This window comes from Lissotriton vulgaris, chromosome 4_1, assembly GCF_964263255.1.
Source record: "Lissotriton vulgaris chromosome 4_1, aLisVul1.2, whole genome shotgun sequence".
In the NCBI taxonomy this organism is placed as follows: Eukaryota; Metazoa; Chordata; class Amphibia; order Caudata; family Salamandridae; genus Lissotriton; species Lissotriton vulgaris.
In genome coordinates this window covers 1,518,975,597-1,518,990,776 of record NC_141691.1, presented here as the reverse complement: position 1 = coordinate 1,518,990,776, position 15,180 = coordinate 1,518,975,597, and the positions used below count along the sequence as shown (strand labels likewise).

The 15,180-nt window shown below is 41.3% G+C and overlaps 1 protein-coding gene across 1 annotated transcript in view; it reads right to left on the bottom strand.

The window, feature by feature from the left end:
* The window catches only part of RP1 (RP1 axonemal microtubule associated), a 2,616,437-nt gene that overhangs the window by 1,780,143 nt on the left and 821,114 nt on the right, over window positions 1–15,180 (bottom strand). The window contains exon 22 of the mRNA XM_086965756.1: window positions 9,633–9,784. Within this exon, the coding sequence (XP_086821882.1) occupies window positions 9,633–9,784 (152 nt within the window). The remainder of the gene's footprint in view (window positions 1–9,632; window positions 9,785–15,180) is intronic.

The following is a 15,180-nucleotide window of genomic DNA, read 5'->3' as shown; positions in this document are numbered from 1 at the left end:
CGGGTTCCTCAGCTCAATTAACATTCCCTGCTGGTATGAAAATAATGTATAACAATAAGATGACCAATATTAGAACAGTGCAAGCAGTGGATGAACTCCTGATGCAGATGGGAAGCAATAAGAAGTCTTAACCATAAGATTCAGTAAGAAGAGTTAGTGTCCATGGCCACCTCTTGACTTCTCTGAGTTCATATGCATATAGTGTAAAATTAAATTCTCCCCAAGAGATAATAAGTAATATAATTAACTGAGTATCACTATTAGATTAGTTTCTATATTTTTTTGCACTTAAATAGGTGGGGTTTCTCTCCAGGAGTTCACGGAGGGGCGCTATCAGCCGGGCATTGCACCGGTTAGATATCGCAAGGGTTTTCCAGGGAACGGGAGGGGGGAGGGTGGGTGGCACGTAGCTAGGGTAGGTGGTGGGGGTGGAAAAAAGTAAAAATGTCCTCAAAAAGCCAAGATATGATAGTCATGATAGAAAGAAAGTGGTATCCCAATCTTATCAAAAGAGTTTTAGACAACTATGGGTTGGTCTAACATAAAATATTTCTCCTGGAACATTAATGGCCTGCACACCAAACCAAAGGCAAACAAAATCATGCAATATTTATGAGATCTGGATGCGCAGGTCATTATTCTCCAGGAGACTCATTTAACACATTCAGAGATGATGGATTTAATTAAAAGAAATAAGTGGATAGACTTTGCGGTCTCAACTTCTCAGGCCAGTAATACTAGAGGGGTTTCTATAATTTTCAAGAAAGGAGCTAAAGCTAGGCTGCTATCTCAACAGGTCGACCCAGGTGGAAGATGGGCCATAGCCTCCATGGTAATAGCGGGCTCTCAAAAAACAGTTTTGGGCTACTATGGGCCGAATCAGGATGATCCTACCACATTGGAGACTATGTTTTCACATTTGCTCTCCTTTCCTGAGCCAACTATCATAGCTGGTGATTTTAATATTGTCCTAAACCCAGTTTTGGATAAATCCCCCAATAGTCGATCTTTAGCTTTGTCAAAATCTAGGTTAGTGTTACAATCTGCAATGAAAACATATGGGTATCTTGACATATGGAGGGAGAGGTCAGGGGACCAGCAAGGAGTGTCTTTCCGGAATTATAAATATAAACACCAATCAAGGATTGACTTTATCTTGATCAGCCGAAGGTTGGCTGATCACGTAAGATCTATCGAATACCTACCTCTGCATCTCTCAGATCACTCTGCAGTACTAATGGACCTAACCTATGTAACGGAGAGATTGCCCTCTAGATGGTCCTTTGATCGTTCACTTCTCTCTTCACCTGATGATATATTATATCTCAATAGAGAAGCACACAACTTTTTTTCTGATCAATAACGACTCAGCAACTACAAGGATCGTCTGGGACTCGTTCAAAGCATTTTTAAGGGGACTCATAACAGCGAAAGTGTCATACAAAAGGAAGCAATATAAAGAACAAATTCTGTCCATAGAGGAAAAGATAATAAATCTCCAATGTGTTATCGACAGTAATATTGGGGCAGATGAGTCCATTATAAATAATTATAGAAAAGAAATGGCGACCTTGAAGGCCAATCTGGGTTCAGTATTGAATCTTAGATTGCAGCAGAGATGGGAAGCAAGCAAATTAGCCCATTTTGAGTACAGCGAAGGTGCAGGTAAAATGCTTGCGTGGAAGACTAAATCAGATTAGGTCCGGAACAATATTGCAAATATCAAGGTGGCCAACGATTCCTTTACATCGGATATTGAAATTAGAAGGGCCTTTAAGGTTTTTTTTGAGTCTATCTATAAGGAGGACATTGTAGCCCAATCTGAGGAGGTCGACGATTGGCTAAGGCATATGAATCTCCCCAGTCTTACATATGCTCAATCTCAAGCATTGGAGGATATCATCACCGAAGGAGAAGTTGGGGCCGCTATAAAAAAAAGCAAGAAGGGAAAGGCAGCGGGGCCCGATGAGCTACCTGCAGAAATTTATAGAATTTTAGAAGATGAGATAGCCCCCTTCCTTACTAAGATGTTCAATCAGATCCTTCTTGAAGGCCAGACTTCCCCGTCATCATGGGACAACGCATTAATTACACTCATACTGAAACCTGGGAAGCCAAAGGACGCCTGTGAATCATACAGGCCCATATCAATCTTAAATGTGGACTATAAGATCTTCACCACAATTCTAGCCTCTAGGTTGGCCTTGGTAGCCCCGGCAGTCCTCCACGTAGATCAAAAAGGATTTGTAAAGGGCCGACAACTATATGAACTGACATACGACTTAATAGGGGCAATAGATATCGCGGTGTCACAGAATTTGCCCTTGACTGCTCTCACTCTGGACGCTACCAAGGCCGTCGACAGGGTTAATTGGTTGTACCTGTCGGGGGCCCTGGCTAAATTGGAGTGGGGAAGAGATTCTGTCGTGTAGTTAGTCTATTGTATGCCAGTCCATCGGCAAGCCTATTAATTAATGGGGAGTTGTCAGACCCTTTTAATATAACTAGAGGGACTCGGCAGGGTTGCCCGCTTTCCCCCCTTCTGTTTGACTTTTATATTGAACCTCTCGCACAACAACTAAGGAGAGAGAATGCCATCATTCCTTTTTGTCACAGAGGGTGGGAAAAGAAGGTGGTGTTATACGCTGATGACCTGCTCGTTCTTACATCAGACGTAACAACCGCACTCCCGGTTATATTTGAAACTGCTAAAGGGTTCGGGAAAATATCAGGCTACCAGATCAATGCATTAAAAACAGAGATGTTGGTCTGGAATGACAATCCGAGTTCCTTGGAAAAACAGGAGGGTGAATCATTACGATATCTGGGCATAAATATCATAAAGGATATTAATAGGCTTGCCACGGTAAATACTATAGCAATCATTAAAGAATGTAGGAAATTAATGCATGCATGGTCTCACCTTCAATTATCCTTAATTGGGAGGGTTAACCTCGTAAAAATGTCCATTCTGCCTAAACTTTCTTTTCTTTTTAACACTATTCCCCTTTATTTTGATCAGACTCACATTACTAAAATACAGTCAGATATCACTTCTTTTATCTGGAACAAAAAACTACCAAGAATAGCTTGGAAGAAGCTTAGACGGCGGTGGGAGAAGGGAGGATTAGCCGCACCAGACTTAAAATTATATTTGTGGGCTTTTCAGCTATCACACATGCGAATGCTTCTAAAAAAACCTACTGACTATGGGATAGGATTAATGTTTTCGGCCATGTTGAAAGGGGAAGGCCTCAGCCAGTCGGGATACTTCTTTAAATTTGGCAACCTGAAATTCTTCAAAAAGATCAAATTAAAGGTTCTGCTTGGTTTGGCGAAAACCTGGTCTGAGGTAATAAAATCAATTAAACAGGGGTATTACTGCGATAAAACACCGCTTTGGGGGTTACCTGATAGTCCAGCCTGGTTGGAAGATACTCTAGAAACTCCCTTGAGAGAGGCAGGCCTTAAAGAATGGGGGGATCTCTTCTATGAGGGGGGCCTGCTTTCATGGGAGTATTTACAGAATAAAATAGGTCCAACCCTTTCGAGTTTTAAATACATACAAATGAGAAGCTGGACACTGGCATATAATGATCCACCAATAAAACAAAATAGGTTTCCTCTTGGTGGGCATAGTCAACTAATAACTAATTTGGTAAGTATCCCTTCAACCAAACGTGAGATTTCACAATGGTATAAACTCCTACTAGATTAATCTGATGGGGAATTTAAGTTACCAACTCAACTTTGGGGTGACTTAATAATGAGTCAAGACGTACAAGAACTCTGGTCTACCTCATTTGAGCTTTTAAAAAGTATGGTGAAACCCTCATGGCTTCGCAGAAACCATCTTTTTACCCTTCATAGGGCGTATTACTCTCCCCAAAGATTATCCAAATTTGCCTCAGGAAATTCAGTGGCATGTGCAAGGTGCGGGCTGATTGCAGCTTCAGATATTCATATGTTTTTTGAGTGTCCCCGGATTGCATCATATTGGGAGGCCATAGGTAAGACTCTTACGGCATTGTTAGGTATCCCAATTATCATAGATTTACCATTAGCGATCTTTGGAGTCCTGAGGACAACTCAAAACACAGCCAAAAGCCTGGTCTTTTACACGGTCCTTTTGGCAAGGATAGAGATCTGCAGGAGGTGGCAGGATCCTCTCCCTCCTTCCCATGAGGATTGGTTGACATCTACTTTACAGACTGCACGTATGGATCTAGCCAGACCAGGAAACCAAAACAAAAGGGCCTTTTGGCATTTGCTTGTATGGGCACAATAAAGATCCGGGTTTTTTTTTTTCCTTTTCCCCGGGTCCAATGATTACACTACTATGGTGCCAAAATCCAAATGATGTCCGATCATAGTCCGGCCCAGGCCCAGCAGTAGGCCTCCCCATTGGTAGCCAAAATGGATATCAAGCTGAGACAGTTGCAGGATTTATGGCCTTCCCCCTCAAAATGAAATGATCCCTCCCAGTTATAATACTGTGTCAACTGTACCAATGCTTATTCTAAAATGGCTTTCTTAAACCATGGTGGATATGAGGACAAATAAATAAATAAATAAATAAATAAATTTAAAAAAAAACACTTTCCCTACTATTGTACTCGTTGGAGTGGGAATACTAATTTTTATCCACCCACTATCCAACACTTTCCCTACTGTACCACTCGCAGGAGTGGGAATAGTAATTTTATCCCCTTCGCTATAAAACGTTTTAAGTATTGTTATATTTAATGTAGTGTCAAATATTATTTGTTTCAAAAATATTTTTTTAATGTTTTAACTTAATATATATAATGTATTTTTATATTTATATAATATATTTTTATTTATATATATATGTGTAATTATATTTTAAATTATGTTTTTATCATTTTATAATTAAAAATATAAATGATTTATTACTAATATTACTCTTATATATATAAATAAATTTAAAAAGGCATGTTTATTTATTTTTACATTCCATTTATTATGTATTAATTTTAATAGTTTTACATTATTTTTAAGTATGTTTTACTTAATTATATTTTATTATTTAATTACTTTTATATTACTTTTAAGACATTTAAAAAAGTCGATATTTTAGCAAACTATGTTATTAACAACGATATTTAGGATTCAATATTTTTGTACTTACCTGTTTGTAGATAGGAAATCGATATTCTGTTACCTCGATATTGTGGCAGCTCTATATTTTTCTCCTCGATATTCTGTCAGTGATCCAAACTAGATATGTATCTACTTCATTGAGCAAAAGGAAGGAAGGGAACAATTTGAGAACCCATAGCAAATAGTATAAGACTCTGAGCATGTTATTTTGTGACAAAAAATTAGGAAGGTGATGTTTGTTTTTAATTAAGACAATCGCTATGGGTCTTTATAAAAGAGGCTCAAATATGCTGGAATAAGCTGAGTTTATTAGTTACATCACCCAAAGTTCTTTCTCATGAATTACATAAAAATGTGTTTATTTAATAAAAGTTGCAAACTTTGTTAGGGTGTTTTAAACACCATTGAATTACAAGTTCAAGTGTAACCACTCTTAGATAAGTTCTAAAAACATTTATCCAATAGACGTGGTTATAGTTTCTGTAAACCTAGAAATTTTTCACAAATTACTCCAACTATTTGCAATCCGGTTAGAAAACCTAATTCTGGAAACGTTAGTTACCTCTCTTTAGGAAAATAATGTCACATACGAATAACTAATTTCAAAGATTACAAAAAAATCATTAAAACATGCTTTTATGAAAGTCCAAAACAACATTTTTATCTCATTCCAATTTACTTAAACAGACCTTTATGAGCATTAAAAAAAAAACTAATTCCAGTTTTTGAAGACAAAATGTTAGGGCAGATTTGTCATTTCTTTTTTTACACCTAGCAGTTTGTGTTGCAATTTCACCATGAGACATAGAATCTTCATCTGGAGATCAGTTCATTCAAATGGAAAGGTTTGGGTATCTGTGGGCTCTTCCATCTGAGGACATACAGCAAATGGGCCAAACAAGATGAAGGAATCAAGTGGGATGGGAGAGTTGCTATGCCAACATTTTGGGAACTTTCAAAATGGCAGTCAAGTATGATGAAAACTACCTTTATAGGTAGTTTCCCATTATTGAAAAACAGCACAAATGCGTTTCATATTTGGGAAAATTGTAAGAATTACCACAAACGTTAAGGATAAGTAAGGTGTAAGAAAGGAAAAAAGACAACGTTGAAAAGCTGTGTTCCAATAAACACTTAACAGTCAGCTATTACATGCCAAGTCCTGTGAGGTATCACATGAAAAATACTTAAAAATACCACAACAGTTAATCCTATGTTGCTTAAACAGCTGCCATTTCATATAATTGATAAGTAAAGATGCACACAGACTGTTTTCTGTTTTGACTCTGATATTCACTCTCCTATTTGGTTGCACTATGAGAGAATTTTGATTTCCACACGGAGCTTCCTACTCTAAATGTTATTTTGTTTACATCTCTTTTCAATGTCTTCTGCATTTTTCACATGAAAAAGCTCTGCACCTGTGGTGGTATCTAAATTTTGGTTTCTGTCATGTTTTTCATCTCAGTGGAAAATATCTATAAAAAGGCCATGTTAACTCAACAGTTATAAGGGGAATCTTTGATGTTTTGGATAGCGATATCACACTTTGCATATTTTTGCTTAATAAACATGCTCAGACTTCAAGTATTGCCAAGAGTAGATTTCTTTACCACATCTTGTATAGTTTTGAGTTTCCAGGTAGAACACGTGTAGAATTCATTATATGCAATCAAAGCTTTTGTGGTTCAAAACCAAACCCAAAATGGAAGATGTATTTCTAATGACATTCTCTGAGAAACAGGTCTTTAAATGACATATAACACATTCAACCATGTACAACTACTGATACAACTGTACAATTATCTTCCTTACAATTTCAATTGGTAACAAAACTTTAAAACATTGCCATTGAATTCCAGCATTTTAAAGCATCCAAATGCTTTTTTAACCTATTCTGGTAAATTCAGGAAGACAAAACTAAAGATTGGGATTTGTTGACAAAATATTCTGGAATGGGGTTGGTGGGCTACCCCACCTTCTCGAAGTAGATAATGAAATTCAAAAGGCAGGCTTGCCACACATATGTTGGAATGTATTCTGCACAGTGTTCTAAAGAATTACCTGAGTTTTACGAAACTTTCTTTTATAGGTTTTTGGATCGTTAAATGTGAATTTCTGCTGTTACAATAGCTACTGTAGACTAAAACAATTATGGTATATGACAAGTTTGTAGGCATTTTCTTGACCTTACACAGACCAGACCACTCTCTGGCATCTCATGGTTTAAGAAGGCCAAGGTGAAGGTTGACTCACTGAGGACTCTACTTTTGTGCCTTTTGAGACCTAGGAGAGCCTTAGAACAGAGGGGCATATTACCAAGCATAAGCGATAATTATCGCTATGCTTGGTTAGCGGCAATAATTTTATCGCCGTGCTTTGCTTATTTTTATCGCTTAGGAGCCTTGCTATTATCAAGGTTCAACTCCTAAGCGATAAAAATCGGCCAAAATGCATGAATATCGCTGAAAAGTCCGCGATATTCATGCATTACCGAGCTAATGCTCTTAGCCATGTTATCCACCTACCATTGGATAACATGGCTAGAACTGCTCAGGGCAGGCGTTAGCTTTTGGAGATATTCGCACTTAGCGTGAATATTTCCAAAAGTTGGTAATCGGAGATAGCGATGTTAGCAACTGTTTTCAGTCGCTAACATCTTGGCACGCCCACTTTGCATGTCATTAGCGATAATTTTCGCTGACATGCAAAGTGGGCCCCTAAATGCCCGCTATCACCTACAAGCTGTCGCTAACTGGTGTTAGCGACAGCTTGGTAATAGGGCGATGAAATGATCGCCGCATTAGCGGGAAAAAGTCCAGCTAATGCGGCGATAATGGCCCTTGCTAATATGCCCCAGAATACTTCTCCTCCAGTGTAAGCCACATCACTGCCAGAAGGAACTTAAATACACCATTTAAAATAATTCCATGAAACAACACATATGTTCCCCCTGGAAACCATACACAAATGTTTTAAATATGTTATACCCGTGCAGAATTTGTTTACAGAATGATACATTGTAATTTCTTTATGTAACACTCTACACTCCTACTGCATCTGTTTCAGATACTTGATAGAGAGCACTAGAATTTTGCTATGTTACAGATCACAATAAAAACTGGCTAAGCAAATAAACATGTGTGATAAATCAGTCCTGGCTAGGCCCCATGTACACTTTCCTAACTAGCCAGCAATTCCCTAACAATCAATCCAAATTAACAATTACTTATGTTTCGGATTATTGATTTTGAGTGGGTCTCAAACACTTTCTAAGTACCACAGACATTTCAAAATCTTTATAATTACTGATAATCACTACTTAGGAGCCCAATAAACATTTTCTTAAGTACCAGTGGGAATGTGACTTCAGTCTGCGCAGAGCCTAGGTCAGTCACAGATTATGCACATTTCACACTTTTGTTGCCTGTTCACCTTTTACCACATCAAATAATTTCCAACCATCGCATTTCTCAAGAACCTTCAAATAAGTCAGATCCCTCACCGCACAAGCATCATCTTGCTATGAACCATATAAAGCCCTCACTGCCCGACCCTTTGCAGAGGAATAACTATGGCATCAGGGGGAGCAAGACGAAGAATTTATGAAGATCTGACAGGGAGAATCTTCAAACAAAAGCATCACATCCGACTAGTCACACAAGAGCAAGCACAGGAGAATTCGAACCAGAGATTTGGTAACCCCTATAGGTGCAGGAATATATGAGACTCAGGAACACATGGTTAGGGAGAATACTGTTTAGTACTCCATGTGTCAAGTACCTTAAATGAGTTACATAACACATCTAATCATGGATCAATGGTAAAGATCAGGACACCCTGCTAATACACCAGCTCAAGGCTTAGTTGCAGAATAGCTACATACCATTTAGTAGCAGATTACACCACCACTCAATTACGAGTACCCATCAACACACTGAAATGCAGTGACCAACCCCATGCAGTATAGGGGATGGTGAGAGCCCAATCCATGGCCTACACCTGTACAGCTGACTTGGGTTAAGGGAAGAAGATCTGCAGCCTGATGTGATGTACCCTACTTAGTTACCCAAACTCCACGTGGACTGGGATGATTGGTCGCAAAACTCATCTCACCCATAAGGAACCAACCTGCCAGAAAAACCCTGTCATCGTCCCACAACACACTTTTCCCAAAGGCCAGTGTCCACACATCCTCCCCTATACCACTGTCCTGGGGAGCTACAATTGCAGGTAAAATCTATTTCGAAGCCCCAGAGACCAGTTGATTGGAGAGTGCGCGCACTACAAATACTGCAGAACATAACTTTACATAAACCACACCAACATACCATAATGTTACATCAATGCTTTCAATTTTCTGGTAAAACACTACTTCGTCATCGTTATCTATTTGTGACACTCAGTTTCACACTGGTAACATGTTCATTTTAATTTCTTACATAGAATAAGAAAGAAGGCAATGGTATCGGCCACCAATGTGAACAGGTTGCCTCTTCATCACTCACCTGTCCTCTCCGGAATTTAACCGGGACATCTGATTTATGAAGAAGTCGCAGACCACTGTCACCTCTCTCCCCATGAATGCACAAATAAACGGGTGAGTTGGTTTCTGCATGTTGCAGGTTGCCAGTATAAATGTAGACCTGGTATCTCACAACTATGAACCAGAGCAGAGAGAAAATATTATCCAGAAGAAGCAGCAAATATGAAATGCGTTTTCAAGAACAATGAAGGAAGTATTAGCAAACTTATTTTGAGATCACTTTGTTTACAGCACACAGTAAACTTTATCAAATGTGATTTCTGTTCACGTTTGATGTTGAGGACAGAAAACGTACTTGAATAAAATGCAGTGTTCATTCTGCATGGGTAAGTTATACGACTTTGAAACCATTTTGCAGAGCACATTAGTCAATCAGTTAACTGTGAAAGTAGATGTCAAAATCCAATGTACCACATGCTAAGCAAAGCACCAGCGGCCTGGTGTACAAAGCCCTTTTACATTTGCAGAACCTGCAAAATTCAAAATAACAGGGTTTGGGAACACATATTGTCATTTCACAATGTACTCAAGCCTTGAGTATTTCTGACTCAGAAGAGTGCCTTTGAAACCCTTTCCAAATTGCAAATGGAGGGGTGAGAGAGGTGAAAGGGGAACTCCCTCATATTTTCTAGGTGAAAAGGTATTTATAATTTCCCTGCAATTGTGGGTCAATTACGACATCCGAGTTGGAGTGGTAACTGAATTACAAAGGAGAAGCTGTCTCTATGGGACAACTCCACCGTTTCAGGGCAATTCCATTGTGGAAAAGGGAGAGGGGAGCCAGGTGGACCCCTCCCCGGGCCCGGCCACCAACCTGGGCCCTGGCTGAGTCCCAAAACCGTTTTCAGCCCCTGGGACCACCACTAACCTGAGGAATACCCACACAGTAGGAAAAAGAAATGGCCCCTTCTGGAGTCATTATTAGCCCTGGGGACCTCCAACACCCAAGGCCAGCTTCTGCAATGTCCCAAGGTGCACACCCTCTGGGCATAGCTGTTTGGTCTTTCTTGAAGGGAGCTATTTGAAAGCTCCCGCCAAGCGAGAGCAAGCAGTAAGTCCACTCCCAGCAGGCGGGAGCATGTAAAATGCTCCCGCCCGCTGGGCATCGACTTTCATCTGTTTCCCTACCAGGGAGACAGATGAGAAAATTGTTCCTGCCCGTAGGGAGCTGCTTTTTAAGCTACTCCTCATGGCTGGGACCAATGCTGGCTCCCGCAGGAGGCAAGAAGCCAGCTGGAGCTTCCAGGGCATTGAGGCTTCCTTGGGAGAGCTCTACCATGTAGCGGACAGACCCCATGGCTCAGGGAGAGGTGCTGCGGGCCGTGCAATTACTAGCCAATGGGCTACCAGGTCCCCTCCCTTTGGGTGATGTCTTTCCTGCGATTTGTGATCTGTTAACGGGGATTGATTCAGTTAAGGAACAGGAGGCTGAAATCAGTGATACATAACATGGAACAGATGCCTCTTGTACCATTGATTCTTTCAAATTAAATCAACTACAGAATAATTCCTTTATCTGCAGGAGAAATTCCTTCACTTATTTCATTTTATGCATTTGATAAAGCAGTACCACTGTTTTGAGCCCATCTCTTTAAAAACACCTGAACTCACATTATGCATTTGACCATGTCGTTGATTTACTACTAATTTTCCGTTGTTTTCAAAGGAAACAAAGTTACACAGTCTCAATAGCAATTTTTCTTAGAACATAACATGAAACCATATGTGCAATGAATCTACATACAGTGTTGCGAGAACAAAACATATAAAGCATGAACTTATATCATCTCATTTACGATCTGTTGTGCAGTCCTACTAAAATCGTGTGGTATGGGGTCTCTGAGATGGCTAAGACCTCTATACAAACTCATTTAGGGCCCAAGGTGAAGAGGTCTGGGAGGGCCTGTGAGAAATCTGTACAATATAGGCTGTCGCAAACCAGCCCATATGTCTGTCCTTTTGATGTCTTTACTCCTTCAGTGTAGGGGTTCCCTTGGCCTCAGTGTGGGGGGTGCCGACGCGTTTCGACCTTCGTGTGTGTGACCGTGAGGATTTTCAGAAGGTCTTCCTCAGGGCTGGGTGTTTGCATTGAAAGTGACATCAAGACGTCACATGTTACTAACAGGATTAATAAAGTTACCCATACATGAAGTGTGTCATCAATTTTCTAGAACCTGGTTCTCAGCCATGGTCATGTGGAACGTCTCGATGAAGCTTCTCTTCTTTGTTTAAATTTGAGCTTCCTGGAGGTGTAGGAGAGAGGAGGGGAGGGATTATGAGGTGTGGTTCTGGACTGTGTCTCGTCACAGTCTTTATGTTAGGGTGACTAGGGGTGCTCCCCGGTTGACCACTAAGCACATGGCTGTGAAGTGCATGCAACTGGTAACTGGTTTGAAAAAGGAGGAGGAAGCGCTTGGTGCTGGCAAATTGTGGTTGCCAGTCACTTTTGAGCTGTTCGTGTATCTTTGACAGCGTACTTTAACATGGGTGGATTGAAAAAGGAGATTGGTTTATAGTACATGCAGCGAGGGTTCTTCCCAGGACATGCGTTGGTGCTGGTTAATTCTTGGTGCCCTCGTGATTGTAGGTGCTGGCCTGGTTCTTGATTCTTACTCTGCTGTGCATCTATGTTGCATGCAGCCTCCCCATGGCACCCATTGTGTCTGACCGGCATGCAGGTGGGCGTGATCCCTAAAGTTCTCTTGAATAACATGTGCAGCGCATTACCTTGCGATTCAGAAAAGGGGGTGGTGATGAACAGAGTGTCTGAATTAAGCAGACCACTCTTACCCAGTGCAAAGATCAGGGCTTGATCCCTCACCGTTTTCTAGCTCACTGCACCATCCCAGCTCAGAACCTGGCTACATGCAAATTAGTCTGTTCCTGTCCCAGTGCATGATGGGAACAGGGCAAACCAAACTACCAAGCCAATTCTTATACTGGGAAGGAAACAAGCTTCCGGGGACCGGTTTCTGGCATTTCAGCCGTCGTCGGCCCGGCTTGCTTGAATCCTGATGGCGCAGTGAGCAAGGGACTCATGTCTGAGTATACCCTGCCACACCTATAGTGGCCAAAAACGATTCAGAAAAGGGGGTGGTGATGAACAGAGTGTCTGAATTAAGCAGACCACTCTTACCCAGTCCAAAGATCAGGGCTTGATCCATCACCGTTTTTTAGCTCACTGCACCATCCCAGCTCAGAACCTGGCTACATGCAAATTAGTCTGTTCCTGTCCCAGTGCATGATGGGAACAGGGCAAACCAAACTACCAAGCCAATTCTTATACTGGGAAGGAAACAAGCATTACCTTGCAGTGTGCGAGACCGGCAATGTGTCCTGGGTCCTCTGCTGCTCCTCCGCTTCCTCGTATTCTTCTTTCTCTGTGTCATTGGCGGCTTCCTGGGTCATGTCTGTATGGCTTTCGTCATCTGTCGTCAACGCGCTGTGGGGGCATGTCTGATGTCTGAATTAGAACGCACCTGACTTCCGGGTCCCCCGGTCCGTGGCCATTGTCTGCCGATTTTAGGTCATAGATGCTCGCCTCCTTTGTGTTTGTTGTTATTACGGCTTCCCAAACTATGAAGCACTCCCTCCTGGCTACAAAGCTGGAGTCCTTCCTCTTGGCTCTCGGCGACAATCGATAAAAGGCACCTGCATCTGGCGGCCTAAGCGCCCCCACGGTGCCCATGTTGCAGTCCATGTTCATTTCCAGGTTGGTGTATCTATGGACTTAGTTGGCGCATGTTTTGAGGGGAAAGGGGGAAGAAAGGGGAAAAGGGAAGGTGGAGGGGAAAAAAGGGGAGGTAAAAGGAAAAAGGTTTTTTTGGGCATCCGCTCGTAGTTGGTGGTGATATCGGCCCTGCATTTTTTGGATTGCAGAATGGTATTGTGCCCTCTTCGCCCCATTCTGCACATTGATGCTTCGCAATATGTTGTATTTCTATTGAATTAACCTGAGGGAGCTTGCGTGCTACTATGTGGGATCCCTGTTATATTTTTCCTAATATCATGGTCTTCTTGTGTCTGCATTGTAATGTGTAGTCCAGGAGTACAGTGAATTTAACAACAGTGCAGGATTTTCGTCATTTAATTTACTCAGTGATCCGTTGTCCCTAGCTTCATTATAAGTTAATAATAGAATCTAGCTAACAGCCTCTCAACATCTCTTCCTTTGACCTATTTCAGGATTGTCCATTTGATGTAATTTGTTCCATGTTCTTTCTGGATGTAGTGATCAACCATTGGGGCGTTTTGGACTTGGCATCTTATTCAAGATCTATGCTGTGTGATGCGTTTCTTGACTGGTTGGGTTGTCTTGCCAACATACGCCAGGTTGCATGGACACGTGACACAGTACACAACATTAGTTGTGTTACAATTGGTGAACTCATTGTCACGGATGCACTAACTTCCGTAGTTGAACACACTTCCTTCCACAGTGAATGGACATAGGCTGCAGTTCCTACACTTGTGGTGTCCTGTTACTGGTGGGAGAGCAAGCATTGTTTAGATGGTGGGCCGGTGTCTCTTTATCTGTGTGTTGGCCCGTACTAAGTGATCTCTGATGCTCTTGTTCTTCCTCAGAGCGAAGATTGGATTATCTTTGAACATCCCAATCCCTCTCACAGTGTTCCAGTACTTTTACACTATTTTATTAATTTCATTTTTCATTGTTGAAAATGTGGTCACGCAGATTAAGGGTGTATCTTCGGGTCTTTCTTTTGGGGTTAAGAGTGCCTCCCTCGTTGTGTACCACGCTCTCTTCATTGCCCTTTTTGTCAATTTTAATGGGTAGTCTCTGTCAACCAGTTTTTCAAGAAGTATTTTGGTGTTATAGACGATGTGTTCTTTTTTCTAACAATTCCGCCTAATTCGCAAGAATTGACTGAACAGTAGATTTTCTTTCAAATTTCGCAGGTGGAGGCTGCTAAAGTGTAGAAGTATGTTTCTGTCTATTTCTTTTGTATAGAGTGTGGTGTAGATGGTGCCTTCTTCATGTCTTATCATCAGATCTAGGAAGTTGATTTTTTCTTTGCTGGCACTCAATGTGAACTGAATATTCAGATGTATTTGGTTGAGCCAGTTTTTAAACTCTTCAAGTATTTCTTGTTGGCCTCGCCATAGCATCACCACATCATCTATGTATCTGCATGGCATCTGGCATCGCAGAGTGCACTATTCTGGCTTCTCTCAAGATGTTCTCTCAGTAGCCCACCCTAGATATGTGGCTGCCTGAGGGCTACATGGCCACAGAAAAAACGGTTTGGCACAGGTCATTCCTCTATGCCCCTGTCTCTAGCCTGCCTGCCTAAACAAAGCGCAGTGCCTTGCGAGTGTTATTACGATTTGTCAATCAAAGGTGATTTTCCCTTTGAAGCTTGCCTTTTGGGCTAACACCCTTAGTAGCTTCCTACAAAGGGGGGCAACCCCTCACCCAGCCACAGGCTGTGTTGGATCCTGAGCCTAGGAGTTGTTAACCCGTTAACCGCAGCGTAATTCCGCCGCGGTGC